At 46.1% G+C, this 15,772-nt stretch overlaps 1 protein-coding gene across 1 annotated transcript in view; it reads right to left on the bottom strand.

Moving 5' to 3' along the window:
- SCUBE2 (signal peptide, CUB domain and EGF like domain containing 2) overlaps window positions 1–15,772 on the bottom strand; it is a 73,599-nt gene that overhangs the window by 38,214 nt on the left and 19,613 nt on the right. The window contains exons 5-13 of the mRNA XM_028116774.2: window positions 15,571–15,696; window positions 12,987–13,103; window positions 12,124–12,213; window positions 7,380–7,496; window positions 6,307–6,429; window positions 3,759–3,875; window positions 2,261–2,383; window positions 1,725–1,841; window positions 1,379–1,465 (exon numbers count right to left, since the gene is read on the bottom strand). Coding sequence (XP_027972575.1) covers window positions 1,379–1,465; window positions 1,725–1,841; window positions 2,261–2,383; window positions 3,759–3,875; window positions 6,307–6,429; window positions 7,380–7,496; window positions 12,124–12,213; window positions 12,987–13,103; window positions 15,571–15,696 — 1,017 coding nt within the window. The remainder of the gene's footprint in view (window positions 1–1,378; window positions 1,466–1,724; window positions 1,842–2,260; window positions 2,384–3,758; window positions 3,876–6,306; window positions 6,430–7,379; window positions 7,497–12,123; window positions 12,214–12,986; window positions 13,104–15,570; window positions 15,697–15,772) is intronic.

The raw sequence follows: 15,772 nt of genomic DNA, 5'->3' as shown, positions 1-15,772 counted from the left end.
CTAGCTGAGATGAATCCAATGTTCAAATATAATAAAGAGAGGGCCCCAAATAACCTCAACACCGAGATGAACTATGAGGTCACTTTTGTGACTTCCTGAGAAAGAAGACCAGAATCCCCTAGTTCGAATTTGGACATGACTGCTGAGGGAAATGGCGAAGGGCAGGTTCTCATGGAGAAGCCTTTCCTGGGAGGACGAGGTTGAGGGAGCAGAAGAGGATGGCACTCTCCAAACGCGGCTCCGATGTTTGGGCTCTGGGGGCAGCAAAGGTCCCACTTTGAGGGCCTTGTGTGCAAAATTCTGCTCTCCCCCCACAATCAGCCTTAACCATATGTCAAGCTCTGGAGCCAAAGCCCAGGATTCATACTCTAGCTGTTTGACTTGTGATGAGAATTTAAGCAAGTTACTAAAACTCCCTAAGCCTCAGTTTCCTCAACTGTAAAATAGACAAAATTGGGGTACTTACATTAAGGTACCTACATTACTGTGAGGATTAAACGAGAAGATGCAAAAAATAAAAATAAAAAATTTAGCCTACTGTCTGGCACACAGTAAGAACTGAATAACTATTAACTATCAGCTTGCCCATGCTGGTTAAAATCCCCACTCCACTATTTCCCATCTGAGTCTGGGTACATTATTTCACCTCTCTGAACCTCGGGCTCTTCATCTGATTAATGGGAAGAATAGTAAAATTTCCCTGAGCACTGCAATGTGGATTAAATCAGCTCAGACATGTAATACAGTGGCTGGTATATTTAACCACTCAGTCAATATATCCGAGTATTATTGTCCTGCTTTGGGTTGCTAGGTCTGCTCATATATGTAATATGGACATCAAGAATCCTTTCCTCATTCAGACATTCTCAGGATGTAATCACAGAGATGTCTACATCGGGGAGGACGAGGCTACTTAGAATCTTTACATTTCATCTTTTGTCTTCGGACAAACTAGAAAGGGTTGGGGACTCTTTCTCTGGACAGAATCTTTGTCCCCTGTCATGCCTATGTCTAGCTCCACCAACGTCATGTGCACCAGGCACACACTGCCTGGTGGGCCTTTGAGGTACAGGGAGTCTGGGAGACCCGAGTCTCCTGATCCCAGAGCTCTGTGGGCCTCTGCCCAATATGATGACCGGCCAGGGCTGAACACGGACGGAGCCTCCGAGCACACAGTGGACACTCGGTAAGGATCTGTCACGTGGTGAGTCGGTTTTCAGGCACCAAGGCTGTGGGCAAGAACAGCCTGCAATGTGCTCGCAGCACTGAGGAGATTAAGAGAAAAGAAAATAAAGCCAATGCTCAAGAATAGCACCCCAAGAATGAAGCCCATTTACCATAGTGAACCCCAGAGAGAACACGCAGATTTGGTAATTACCCCCGAAAGTAGAGTCATTGGATTTTTGCTGTTTGCTCTTGAGAGAAGAGGAAGAGCCGCAGGTGACAGAGTAGGCCTCTTGCAGTCCTGATGGACAGAATGTGGATTGTCAACATGTAAGCAAGTTACAGTCCCTCCTGCTAGCAGCTAAACTCACACCCCACCCCCCTTTCCACAGAAACCACTAGACAAATGCCCAGCATATGGGGCGTCAAAGCATGGGCCGCTGGTGGTCAAGGGCAGCCGGTCAAAGACCTGGGAAGCCTTTGAGGGCATCTAACACCTAACGGCCAGGAAGGCCTGGCCCTGGCACGAGGACTTGCCCCAGGGACAGGGACCCACTCACCTGAAGAGAGGTGAATGCCCGAGTGACATCTGAGGAAGCACCTGTCTCCTCCACCACTCTTACCGCAATGCAGGGACACATGGGGTGACACACTAGTGGGCAGGACCCCCTTCACTTCTAGACAGGACAAAAAGCAGACACAGAAAGAGCGGGACACTTCCAGGTGAGTCCCAAACATCCCAGGCCCCAGGGAAAGAAGGTACGGCTGATATCCAGCACAGAGCACAAGACACGGGGCACTATTTCCCTCCAAGGTAAAGAAGCTACTTGTGTGCTGTTTTGTTTTGTTGTTGTTTATTTTTTTTCTTTTCCCATGCGGGAAAACAGAAGGGAGGTCCGACCTACACAGAAGCACAGAAGGAAACACCGAAGAGCCTGTAAAGTATCTCCTGTTTTTTAACTATTTCGAGAATGGCTGCTGCCACCGAGGGGACAAGCGTCAGGGACGGGAGGAGGGCGGGCGCCCCCCGGCCCCGTGGAGACAGGGCTGCCCTGTCAGTGCGAGCCCACCGACTGTGGGACACGGCACCCCTTACCCACACAGTCTTTCTGATTCCAGTGGAGCTTGTATGCAGAGTGGCACCGGCATTCGTAGCTGCCCACTGTGTTCACACAGACCTGCCGACAGCCCCCATTGTTGACACTGCACTCGTTGGTGTCTGCAGAACAAAACACTCTCCTGTCACAGCAGCCCGCTGGTGACCAGGCTGATGCCGTCCCTCCCCCGAGGAAGCAGCAGGGAAGCCACAGGGTCGAAACTCACTAAACCAAGGGAAGGTGTTAACCGCTTTCAGGATGTGCACTGGTCACCAGCTGACCCCACTCCCCACTCCGTGGGTCTCCTGGCAGAGGCTCCGCCAGGATGGTCTCAAGTTCCGTTCTGGACCGAACCATTCCCCCATTAAGGATACTCAGAAGGGGGCACGCTCTATTTTCACATGTCCAAACGCAAACACCACACAGGCCTCCGATGTGGAATTCTACCATCCTCCTGAGCTACACGCCATGGGAGACAGAGTTAGGATTCCTCACTGGACAGTTCAGATTCAGTAGCTGAAGTATAGAGAAGGAAAATGACTTGCACTAATCCCCATCCACCCAAGACTGAGTCCAGGCTGGAAGGCAGCTCCACCTAAAACCCAGACACACATCCGTATTCAGGGCATATATCCTTGGGGTTTCTTGATGGACTGGAAGAGGGTGTATTTAGCCATGCCAAGGATGTACTGAAACAGAGAAGAGAGACAATGCTATCTATACCAAACCACTACTCTCCATTCTTCTTAAGCACAGGACACAAGAATTGGGCAGGAAGTATTTAAGCCCAAGGTTCCCAAATATTCAGATACTCGGTATCACCCTGGAAGCCCTAGCCATTCTGAATCAGAATCTGAATCTGTATTCTCAAAGACTGTTCAGTGAACCTGATGATCAGGGGGAGCAGGGTGGGAGTCATTTGATTTCAAATCTGATTTATGCCATAGTCGACATGAGCATCAGGACAAATGACATCCGAACACGGGGCTACATGGACACAGCGCAGAGAGATAGTCAATGGTCCACTTCCAGCTCAAAGACCTGCTCGAAGACCAGCTCAGATCTTGAAACAGGCTTCTCAGCTCAGCTAGTTCCTAGGAACAGCAAGGCTATGGAAACGGTTGGTGCCCTGCCCAGTCTCTCTGAGCACTATGACTTTACGATCCACTGGGAAGTTCCAACAGACAGGGTACCAGCTCCTGAGAGATCCTCCCACTGTCTGAATACACTACATCAGTAAAGTCAATAAAGAGTTCACAGTTGATTAGCTCAGTTCCTCTCTCTCCTCCATAACGTAACATGTTAAAGGGTTCAATGTGAATAGATTTCCCTTAGCAGATGCTTCCCTTGAGTCGATGAACTCACTACTATACTAAAATGTCCGGTTCATTCCCTCAATATTGGAAACTTGACCCTGACCTGGGGAAACTGGGGGAGGTAGGCCCGGCTCCCCTGCAGGCCCAACCACCCCTGCCTCTCGAGGGGCCTACTGCTCACCTCCGCAGTGGGTGAAGCCATAGAGGGTGTACCCTTTGTTGCAAGCACATGTGAATGTGCCGGGGTGGTTGATGCAGTTGTGGTCACAGGTCCTATCCAAAGAGCATTCATCCACATCTGTAATTGTCAAAGGGAGAGGGGAGCTGAAACAAACTCTGAGGGGTGAGGGGAAAGAACAGGTTTATAACTCCACTCATTGACCGACACTAAAAACAACGGAAACAGAATTTAAAAAGTATCCATCAGTTCGCCTGCTCACTTGTGTCAAAGAAAATGTTGAACAGCCTACCATACATATACTCAAAACCAGAATCCTTATTTCTAAATTCTGTTACAAATTGCACTTACCTTTAAGCTCCGTTGGTCTCTCTCTCTCCCATGCTTACTCGCAGGGCTGAGTAATTTAAAATATTTAAGTGAAGCCAAACCAGATAACATACCTTAAAAGGGTTTGCAAACAATAAGGTGCGAGCCATGCGTTACTGTTGTTATATTACTATTGGTAAGACAACAGTACTAATTATAAAAGCTATAGCAAATGGAAAGGAGAAAACAGTTGGGTTGGAAATAAATCTGGTTCCTATCTTTCCAGAATTAGTCTTCTGGCCCCAAGAGGTCAATTGGGTTTTAATGTCCTCTGCACTAAAAGAATGCATGAACGCTAACAACCTCAGTGATTTTCTATTGCAGACACTAAAATTTGGTGGTTAAGCTCCAAACTGGATCCTCTTGGCCAATCCCTTGGCTTTGTTCTTCTGCCATGGTTCAGCCCCACAGGGCCCCTCCTGTCCTGGTCTAATGTGGAGGCATCACTGGCTTCAGCCGAGGTCCTGGAAACTAGCCTCAGGAGCCTGCCTTTGTCAATCTAATTATTTCTTCTGCCCTGGTCTGGTCCTTACATCTTTCCTGTAGACTAGAATTTCAGTGCTTCACTTCCTCAACTCTTTGGAGGGTTTTAACAGAGTTACGACTTGTGTCTCCAAATGGATAAGCCAGGACCAGTGCAAAACTCAGTGGAAGCCAACTAGCCCAGAGCTAGATCTCTTTTTCAACATCAAATGTGCCATAAGAAACTATGTTAATAAAAAACAAACATTTGGAAGGAACTAGAGGAATGAAGAAATGAAATTAAAAAGGGCAAATTCTTACAAAACCTCATCACTAGCTTTTCCCAGAAATCCTGGCAATTTCTTCAGTAAATTTGTTCTGTGAAAATATTTCTTCTCTCAAGACCCATCAGTGAAAAATAAGACAAAGTCCATTTCTTCCCTAGTAATTGATGTCACTCTATGAATTCTGTTATTCACATCAGCCAGTTGTCAAGAAAGTGGACTTGTTCAGTAGCTGGCTTTGGCTGCACATGATGGGCTGTGGCTTTGCCAAAAATAATGAGATCACTTTTCTAATTCCTTTTTAATGTGTTTACACAGCTTAAACAGTATTTCTTGCTCTGTACATTATGAAACATTATGTGGAACATCAAATTTGCTTTCCAAGTCAAATGAAAGAAAGCCATGCAATAGTCATCCAGAAGGAACTTGCTGAATTTAAAGGGGGCTATACTTGAACTGCCTGACAAATTATGTATTAAGAGAAAAAAAAGAAGAGAGAAACCTAATTCACACACCATAAGATTTTCTAAAAACATAATGTTACATTTTTATTACCTGAAGTGAAAGCAGATATTATTTTCTGATTTTGATTTAATTCTGGGATTTCTAACAAAATAAGTTAGGCTGTTCTTATTCCCAGAAATGGAACAAGACTACATGACAGCACATCTTTCCTCAGAGCGACTTCCTGTATACCCACAGGGCATAAAAGGTGCTCATCTGAAAATATAAATGATGCCCCTCATCCAACACAGGTTACCACCACTCCAGAGTTATTAATAACAACAAATCCTCCCCAAAGATGCTCCCTTGACACCCCTTGTGTGGGAGGAATGCATCTAAGAGGGGGGTCTGCAATCCTGCCTTGCCTCCACTCAGTCGCCACCCTCCCTCCCCACCGTCCCTCTCCCCAAGCCCCAGAGGCTGGCTGGTCATTAAAACAAGGGCTGTAAGGAAAAGACCAACTGGTACATGACCTTGATTATGGGTTGACCCCAACTTTTCGCTAGGAAAAGATAAGGTATGTTAACTAAATCTACATATTTTTGCCAAGTTTTGTTACAAAAATCCACAAAATTAAAGGAGTTTTAGAAAATTTAGAAAAAAGAAATTATTCATAATCTCAACACCCTAACGCAAATCTGTTTACACTCTGTGATCCATGCCATTTCTAGCAGTGACCTCTGCTATTAATCACACCAGATGGATTCTTTGAGGTGTTCTCTAATCATTAAAGCTTAATGTCCAAAATATACTTGTGAGCTATATCAGTGTTTTTATTCTACCGACAGAGGAAATAAGTGAGGCATGGGTTGGCGGCTGGATTAATGACTCCATTGAGAAGCCCCATGAGCCCGTCTCTGCCAGCCTGGGGTTTTGTCTTCTCGGCTCCCACCAGCGGGCACTGGACAACACAGCTACGTTTCAGCACATACCTTGGCAAGACTTCTCATCTGTTAATAATTTAAATCCCTTTTTGCAGCTGCAGTCAAAACTGCCCACGGTGTTTTTGCAGAAATGATCGCAACCTCCATTGCGGGTCTGGCACTCATCAATGTCTGTAACAGGCAAGCATCGGCAAATCAGAGAGCAAAACTGGCCTGCTTTTCCACAAATCCCTGACATGCTATTGTGTGCGTGCTTCTCTGCAACAAAAACAGACCCTGCGAAAGCATGTAAGGATGTTTGCTGATGTTTTTAATCTTACACATGTTTTCTTGTTTGGCTGAACCAATTGGGAAAGACAAGTGCCTTGGCCCTTGAGAATTCTGACTTGTGCTACCCTTGGCTAGCATTAAGGAAACAAATTATGGGAAAGAATGGTGATGTCCTGTTATAATCTCATCCTTGCACTGCTCTCTCGAGTTAAGATGGCTCCCTTTGGTGCACTTTCCATTCCAGTTTAATGATTAAAGTTATAAGGAATTAGAACATTTGTTTTGGCAAATTACACAATGATCAAGTAGCCTCAGTGCTTTTGAATGATTCCTGATACTCAAATTAATCTTATCTTCTCTCAGTTTCATCTGGTAACTGGTTATCTGCTTTGTATCATGTTAAAGAATGAAGCCTTTGTACTCTTGCCCATGAAATACTAGCAGGTCATTGAGGTCTCTATTCATCAGTAAAAGTTAATTGTACAGCTATTCATTAAGTTCTCTGGATAAAAATCTTGGCTGTTATTCATATAATAATCTCTAGGCTGTTACTTATGATATGCTGATACTAGCACCTGCAAATGAATGTTTTCTTGAACTTCTGCCTTTTTCTAATAAGGCTGCTACCTGGGTTATCTGATGCTTGCAGAAGCTGACCTTCTCAACAGTTAATGTAATTAAGTTGGTTCTAATTAAGCTTACTCAATTATAATCTTCCACTAGCCCAGGGAAGAAAAGCTTTTCCAGCGAGATGAATCATACTCTTTCTGGAGTCTCTCCAGGAGGTTTGGGGCGGGGGGAAGAGCTGCCTTTACCCCCACACATTAGCAGCTTAGAGAGGCACAGGCTACCTTTACAGGTCTTCCCATCCAACTGGAGAGTGAATCCAACAGGACAACTGCAATGAACACCTGTCGAAGTATCCTTACAGGTACGATCGCAGCCTCCATTGTTGACAGCACACGTTTCTGACAAGGAGGGAAGAAAAAGACAGTTAGCTTGCTAAAGAAGCACTGATGCAGCTGGGAGGAAAGGCTATGACTGCAGGATTAATGCTTGACAAAGTTCACGAAAGCCAAGAGGCATGGTGGGGCACTCACAATTGTATCCCAAGTCTCTATCACCTGCAGGTGAGATAAAGGGAGAGCACGGGCAGCTCCTCTCACCCACCTAAATAAGAGACATCTCCCAGAGAAGCTTGAGAGAGGGGTAAAAATGGCTCTCCAGCCTGCTGAGCCTTTCCCCCCTCCACTGGCAGGTCGTTCCTATTGATCCACAGCCACTGACCTGCTAAGTGTGGCCACATCTGGCAAGCTAGATGTGAATGCAGAGCAGGGGAAAGAGGGATGTTCCCTCCTTAAACCCGAACCCTCTCCCTTCAATATAAGAAATGGGCGAAGCAAGAGAGGGCAAGCTTCGCCTACCCCAACCATTCTCTTGCTGCAGACCAACGACTTCATCCTTGCAATTGCCAATTAACTCAGATTAGGAGTTTACCTTTCCCTGAAAGGAGAAAGAACTTGTCACAGATACATGAAAAATCAGCCACAGTTATTAAGTCCCATCTATAGAGATGAGGAACAATAAGCAAATGTCCTTCTAGTTTTACTTACTGCTTTTACTTCCATAGCTACCTCAATGTACAGCCTCGGGGAAAAAGCTTAGTTCTAATTAAATATGCCAGACAGAACAGGTATAGCACCCTTTCCTCTCAAAAGCTCACATGAGAGTAAAAAGATTTTTTAAAGCATAAATCTTTAAGAACTGGCACAGCCACTGTAGCAAACAGTATGGAGGTTCCTCAAAAAGTTAAAAATAGAACTACCCTATGATCCAGTAACCACACTATTGGGTATTTACCCCAAAAATAGGAAAACACTAATTCAAAGGGATACATGCACCCCAATGTTTAGAGTAGCATTGTCTACAAAGTATGGGAGCAGCCCAAGTGTCTATCGATTGATAAATGGAATATTACCCAACCATAAAAAGGAAAGAAATCTTGCCATTTGCAACGACACGGATGGAGCTAGAGGGTATTATGCTAAGCAAAATAAGTCAGAGGAAGACAAATACCGTATGATTTCACTCATGTGGAATTTAAGAAACAAAACAAACGAGCAAAGGAAAAAAGAGGGAGAGACGAGCCAAGAAACAGACTCTTAACTACAGAGAACAAACTGACGGTCACCAGAGGGGAGGTGGGTGGGGGGAGGGGTGGAATAGGTGGTGGGGACTAAGGAGGGCACTTGTTGTGATGAGCACTGGGTGTTGTATGGAGGTTTGGGTCGGTAAATTGTATACAAACTGACATTACACTGTATGTTAACTATGCTGAAATTAAAATTTTTAAAAAGTACAAATCCCTAAGGACAAAGAAAATGGAAGCAAAGACAATAGACGGAAGATGTCAAATATTCTGAAGGTGGCATGTCAAGGAGGGGCAGTGATGGACAAAGCAGAAAGCTAAACCCTCGCGGTCTGCAGAGGGGGTGCCAACAAGCGGTGAGCTCGGGTAAGCCATAGAACCCCAGAGAGGCCCGGGAATTGGAGATACTAACTTACTCTAGAGGCAGAGGTAAGGTAGGAGTTAAAAACAGGAAGACTGATTGTGAGTCTATAGAACAAACAGACAAACCCTCAGACCCCCTCCTAAATTCCACGGCCAGGTGACTACCCCTTCCCTTTTGGGGCCGCAGCAGAGAAATTCATCTTCTGGAGAAGTAGGACCAGAGAAGCACGGGACTTGAGGGTACAGGAATAGCAGGAGGGAGGAGGCCACACAGTCAGGTGAAAGTCGATACCCTGAAAAGAGAGATCTCAGAGCCTCACCACCACCACCCGCCCCCATCCCCAGCTCCAGAATCACTGGCAGTCAAGCCGACGTCCCCTCGGCAGGAGACGGAAGGATTCCACTCCAGCTAAACTGGCCTGGCCAAGTGAAAAGACATACAGATACCTGCATTTGAGGGTCTCCAAATGAAATGGCTAAGTCACTGCTAAACTAGTCATCCAAGTTTAAAGCCTACCAGCTGGTAGAACGTCCAGTTAACTTTTTAGTATTTCACTATTAAATATGAAAAGTCAGCCTAGAATCACCAGGTATTTCAGGAAGGCCTTTGCTATGAATAGATGCACCAAATCAAATAAGAAGGGAAAAGGGAACTTGGATGAACCAAAGACAAGACAGGGAACAAAAGAAAAGTTTTAAAAATCTCCTAATTAATTTCCCTAAAGAAATAAGGAAAGCATTCATGAAATATGAATAGGTGCCTCCAACAGAAGACCAAAGTAAAATTCTTAAAAACTTAAAATATGAAAGCAGACATTTAAAAAGAATCCTGTAGAGGGTTGGAAGAAAGAAAATGAAAAGTCTCCTAGGAAGTAGAACAAAAACTTAATTAGTGGAGTTAAAACAGCCAACTGACAGAAGTTTCAGAGAGAAAGAATAGGGAATAGGTAGTTAAGAAAATTATCAAAGAAAAAATATAAGGAACTTTCTCAGAACTAGGGGGCTCAAATGTCCATACTGAAAAGGCCAACTGAGTGTTCAGCACAACAGCTGGGAAAAGTCCCATCATGAGGGTCATTATTGTGAAATTTCAGACCACCAGGGACAAGGAGAAGACCCTGAAAACAACCAGACAGAAGCTTTCATGGGTTCCATTGAAAGGATCAAGAATAAAAATGACTTTAGACTTCTGGAAACAACACTGAATGCTTGAAAACAATAGAGCACTCACTACTCACAGCTCTGAAGTCTATACTGAGCCAAATGCTCAATAAAGGTAGAGTAAAAAGGCATTTTCAGGCATGGGAGGTTTTTAAAAACCTATACCTACCCCTGTGAACTAACAACAGAGAAGACATGGGGTCTACAGACACCGGAGCGAGGTGAAGGGGATTCCCAGGCCGGTGCTAGCAGGAAGACCCAGACGAGAGGTGTGCAGCCAATCCGGGGGAGTCACGCCCCTCCAGAGCAGGAGAGGCCTCAGAAGACACTTTAAAAACATTTTTATTTATTTATCTATTTATTTGAGAGAGAGAGAGAGCACGTGGCAAGGGGGGACCAAGGGAGAAGCAGACTCCCAACTCAGCAGGGAGCCCAACTCGGGGCTCAATCTCAGGACCCTGAGATCATGACCTGAGCTGAAGGCAGACACTTAACCAACGGAGCCATCCAGGTGCCCCCAGAAGATACTTTTTAAGAAGAAAATGGAATTAGTAAGTCGAGTGCTGTATTTGAACACATTAAAAGGGTTTTAGGACTCTCTGCTCAAAATTTGCAAAAGAACTGGTAAGAGGTACTTAGAAACCTAGGCAAACAAAGAAAATAATAATCAGCGCACACTACATGGTGGGGGTGACTCATATTTAGATACTCCTCGGCACAATGACGTAAATATGTACTGTTGATCTCAATAGTGATAGAACCACAGTAAGGGTGTGGGGGAGGGAGAGGGTGTGCATTGGGGGAGGGGGCAGAAGAGAGCTAAAACTCAGCGCGCTCTGGAATAAAAAGTCACAGCTAATATCTAAAACTGACACATCAGAGAATAGGTGTATAATATAATATAACAGGAAAAAGGGAAATAACTGTATACACTCTTCAGAAATGAGGGGGAAGGGGAGTCAGAAGAAGAAACTAGGAGAAATGGAAACTGTTACCTCTGGCAAATGGGATGAGAGAAAGGGAAGTTTTGAGGCAAGAAAATGACGTCTCATTACAAGCTTAATAGCACTATTTAGGTTTTTAAGGTTTTTTTTATATTATTCATATGTAGTATTTTAACTTAACACAATTAAAAATAACTTTAAGAGGGCAGAAAAGAGCTCAGTGCCCGGTGACCAATGGCTGCTCAATATATTACCTGTTAAATCTAGAAGCTATCAATAAGTTGGTTTTGTTCCAGTCAAGCCAAGCTTTCTCTGGAACAGTAATTCGCCAAAGGACCTGACTGCCGCCCCCACAGCCACAGCCTCTACTTCTGCTCCAGGCTCCAGCTCCACTGGCAGACCTTCCTACACCCACAGCCAAGTGCCACTCTTTTGCATTCATCTCTTTTGCCATCAACAAGGGCTGAAGTCAGAGGGACGAGGACTCCGCTGACAAAAACCCAGACACATGGCCCTGCTAAGCAAGGGACTGCCCAAAGTACCTCCCTGGTCACAGCCGCTCAGAAGGACTGGCGCTGACATTCACTGACCACCCACGAAGTCCCAGGCGTCGGACTCTGGGCACTTTGGCACATTGTCATCCTCACTGAGCTTCCTGATAACCCTCAGAGGTAGGTTCTATTACCTCCAGTGTGAAGAAAGACCAGGAGACAGGGGCTCAGGGCAGGGGGGTCAGCGCAGGGACACTAACCGGGCCATTCAGGGGGCTGGTGCCCTTCCCACAATTGCCGGGTCCTTGGATGGGGACTAAGTAACAGCAGTGGGGGAAGAGCAGACACAGTCTGGCTTGACAGGAGCTGCTGACCCTGGTCCAGCTGGTCTGAGGGCGTATGGGCCCCTGGTTCAGGCCTGAGGTAGTAAATGAGGGAGGGACAGGGTCAAGGACAGTGGCCAGGGAAGGGTGGGGGAAGTGCCTACCCATGAGCAGCCGCCGCTTCACCCGCTTATCACCGTCCACCACCGACGTGGCATTGCTCTCTGTCACCTCCGGAGCAGTGTCCTCTCGCTCTGTAAGAGACGCCCAAGAGCACAGTTCTCCAACTGAATGAGTCAGATGGCTCACCCCCTGCACAACCACTTCTGCCGAAACCCCAGACGTGAGAACAATGGAGGATATGCGACTCTGTTCGCTCAATAAAAATGTGTTGTAACGAGGCTCTGTGGGAAACCTGGCCTGTTAAATAGCCACAGAGCCTTAGTTAACATTGGAAAAGATTCTTGAAGCATATTGCAGTGACCAAAGAGACACCAGGGAATGCAAGCTTCAGGTTCACTCCAGTACCCTTAGTCCAGCACAAAAAGAATCTTGGGGCTGGGAACCTCTAAATGGAGCTAGCGAAGGACATGCCACAAAGTACAGGATTGGCATCCTGACAGAAATACGCAACACTGTCTTCTGCTGACCATAACAGCCACTGCATCATCACAAATGGCTAGCTTTAACTTCATGTCGCCCTGGCCCCAGCCTCCAGAATACCATCTTCAGGAGCCCCCCCTAGTCTAAGAGAAGAGAAAGGGCTTTCTGAGGTGGCACAGGGAGAGAGAGACCTCCTCCTCCCAGGACTAGACCACTCACTCCCACTGTCACATGTAAGGCAGCACGGGACCTATTTGGAGGCAAATGGACCGGAAGCACCCCAAACCTGGTGCTAAACAACATTCCCAGGGGTAGGGTTAGGGGGCAGGGGGCTAGGGAGTTAGGGTTAAAGTTAGGGGTTAGGGGTTAGGGTTATGGGTGGGCAGGCTGGGGCGGGCCCCTACCAAGTGTCAGGGTCACTCACCATGGCAGCTTCTCCCATCTGCATGTATCTTGTACTGGGGATGGCAGCTACACGCTGGGCCTTCAGCAGTGTCCTCGCAGGAGTGCTGGCACCCACCGTTTCCATGGTTACAGGTCACTGAGAAGAAAAGGAATCCACACACTGAGCACTGAGTTTTCCACAACTGGGGCTGTTTTTGTTTCAGGTCTCTGATATTCATTTAGCATGTATTTGCGCACCTAGTATGTGCTAGGCTCTGTGAGTAAAACAAGTAACTCTGACTCAGAGCCTGTTGCTGTCTATGTAAATAGATAGTCGGAGCATGAATTCAAGAAATGCCGAATGACAGATTTGAGCAATTATATAGGAAGATGGGGATGGAAAGGCAGATTTTCACTATTCATTCAGCTGTGGTTGCCAGATGACCACTATTATACCAAAAGATTCTAGACTACTGCTTTGGTCTATCAGAAGAAGTTTGCATATTAATGCAGCTATACTGGGCCTATAGAAAATGTTACAGCCCTTTATGACTGGGAGAAACAGATAATACTTAATTGTACATATATGTTAGCATTTCTCTCATCTGATTCTATCTAGATTAGTTAGAAGGGACAGTGTTCAGAGGAAATGATGACTCTGCACATACTTAATGCAACATTACCCAAGAATTACAAAGACTGTGTATGAATTCATTGATACCAGCCAAAACAAAAACAGAAAACAAAAAAACAAGTCAAAACTAATGTATTCATCAAAGTGAACAGTGGTTACCTCTGGTAGGAGAAATGGGAGAGGGAAGAATATGCTTCCTTTACACCCTTAGAACTGTTTGAATTCTTACACAGGCATTTGTCATTTTTCCAGTTTAAAAAAACTAAATACGTATTTGTGATGTGAGAAAGAAACTGTTCTGCTTCACCGTGAGATAAACACTGTGTACTCATGAGAACTAAATAGGACTATGAAAAAAGAAGGGGCAGGAAGAAAGAGCAAAACAAAGTGAAACAGCTGGTTATATGGTAGAATTCTGCATTTTTTTTCTTTTTGTTTTTTCCTCAAACATGATTATAATATTATTTGAGAAGTGACCTCTTAAAAATATTGAAAAATTTAAAATTTAAAATTCCAGGTATTCTACTGGCCAGAGTCTCACTCCACAGGTGAGCCTCATCTGGAGACCTGGGTCATCCTTGTGAGGATATGGGGAGCGAGGAAGGGTCTCCACTTTGCTTAGCCCACGGGAAGCCCTCAGGGACAGCCTCACTTTTAGGGGCCCCAAGTGGTGGTGGTGGTGGTGGTGGTGGTGGTGGCACTAGCCCTGGTTTGGCAGGCTTCAGGGCTGCACTCTCTGCTTTGTGGTGGAGACAATGGAGATAAGGCTCTTACTGGAGAAACAACCTCCTCCTCTCTTAACGGCTAAGGACGACTTGCTGTAAACAACCATCCCTAGCAAACTGCGGGGAAATTATAGAAGGTCCGTGGCTTTGGGAAGCGTTGCTAAAGGAAAACTGTCCATGTTTCCTCTGGCATAAATAGTGGTTTAGGAACACCTTTAATGGCCGGTTATTTCCTATGACCAGTTGGAGTTTCATTCTTGTGTTTCATCATCGTGTGGCAGCTGTGTCCGGACGGTGGACACCATTCATTCATTCAGTAAACAAACGTGTATTGAGCACATCCTGCACTGGGCACTGGGGGAAGACTGAGAGGCAGAACTAAAACGAGATCCCTGACTGGGGGCGTTCACAGGTGAGGGGACAGACACATAAATGTACAATTCAACCCGGGCGTCCCATGCTCTCACTGAGGAACCAACAGTGTTGTAGGAGCCAAAATACAAAATGGCTGCCCGGCTGGTCAGGGCAGGCTTCCAGGGATGTTTAGCAAGGTGCACCAGCCTGAGAGTTAGGAGGACCTACACCTGAACCCTCACTAGGCGCATGCTCCCTGTGTGACCTTGTTGCTTTACCTTCTCCACAAAATGAGGATAATACTTAGCTCAATAGGGTGGTGATATTAAGAATTCAATGGAATTGGTACATCTTTGGACAAGCCTTTACACATAGTAAATGTGCCCTCAAAAGCAGCTACTCTCCTTCTCATTATTAGAAGTTAGGCAGAATATTAAAGGTTGACTGAGAATTCACCAAGCCAGGTCGGGAGCAGCGCTTGGAGAAGGCTTGGAGGCATGAAGGAACACGGGCTGTTCTCCGACAAAGAGGTAGGGTGTTTGGGAAAAGGAGGCAGATGAGGTTTGTACAAGAAGCAGGACCAGGGAGCAAAGAGCTGTGGTTGCCAGATGACCACGTTTGATTTTATTCTGTGGGAACAGGGAGACCGGCCCCAGCATTCACAGTCCTTCTGAATTTTATTTCCTTCTGATTAGGTCCCTTAAAAAGCATCATCTTCCTTCCCTCCTTCCCTAGGGGAGCCCACCCCTTGTGCAGCGAATTTAGTCCTCAGTAGAGGTCAGTATCCTGAGACGACTGCCTTCCTGGACGCGGCTGCTCTGCTGTGAGGTGGCATTTCTGAGCTGGGCTGCAGAAGACACCCCCTGGGATAGGCCGGCTCCCAGCACAGGCCTGTGCTAGTCTGTACTTACAGACGCAGTCTCTCTGGTTCTTGGCCAGCTCAAAGCCCGGCCGGCACTCGCAGGCGACGCTGCCCCTCGGGGCCTCCTTGCAGATGTGACTACAGCCGTGATTCTGATTCATGCAGCTCAGACCCTCTGCAAAAGAGCAGCACGCAGCCAGTGACCAGGCTGCAAGCACAGTCCTGAGCCCCAGGGGCACTGCGAAGGGCTG

Source organism: Eumetopias jubatus, unplaced genomic scaffold (genome assembly GCF_037043125.1).
Source record: "Eumetopias jubatus isolate StellerSeaLion01/CBP00866 unplaced genomic scaffold, mEumJub1_p1.0 scaffold_13, whole genome shotgun sequence".
In the NCBI taxonomy this organism is placed as follows: domain Eukaryota; kingdom Metazoa; phylum Chordata; class Mammalia; order Carnivora; family Otariidae; genus Eumetopias; species Eumetopias jubatus.
The sequence above is the reverse complement of the archived record's forward strand: the minus strand, read 5'-3'. Positions and strand labels throughout refer to the sequence as shown.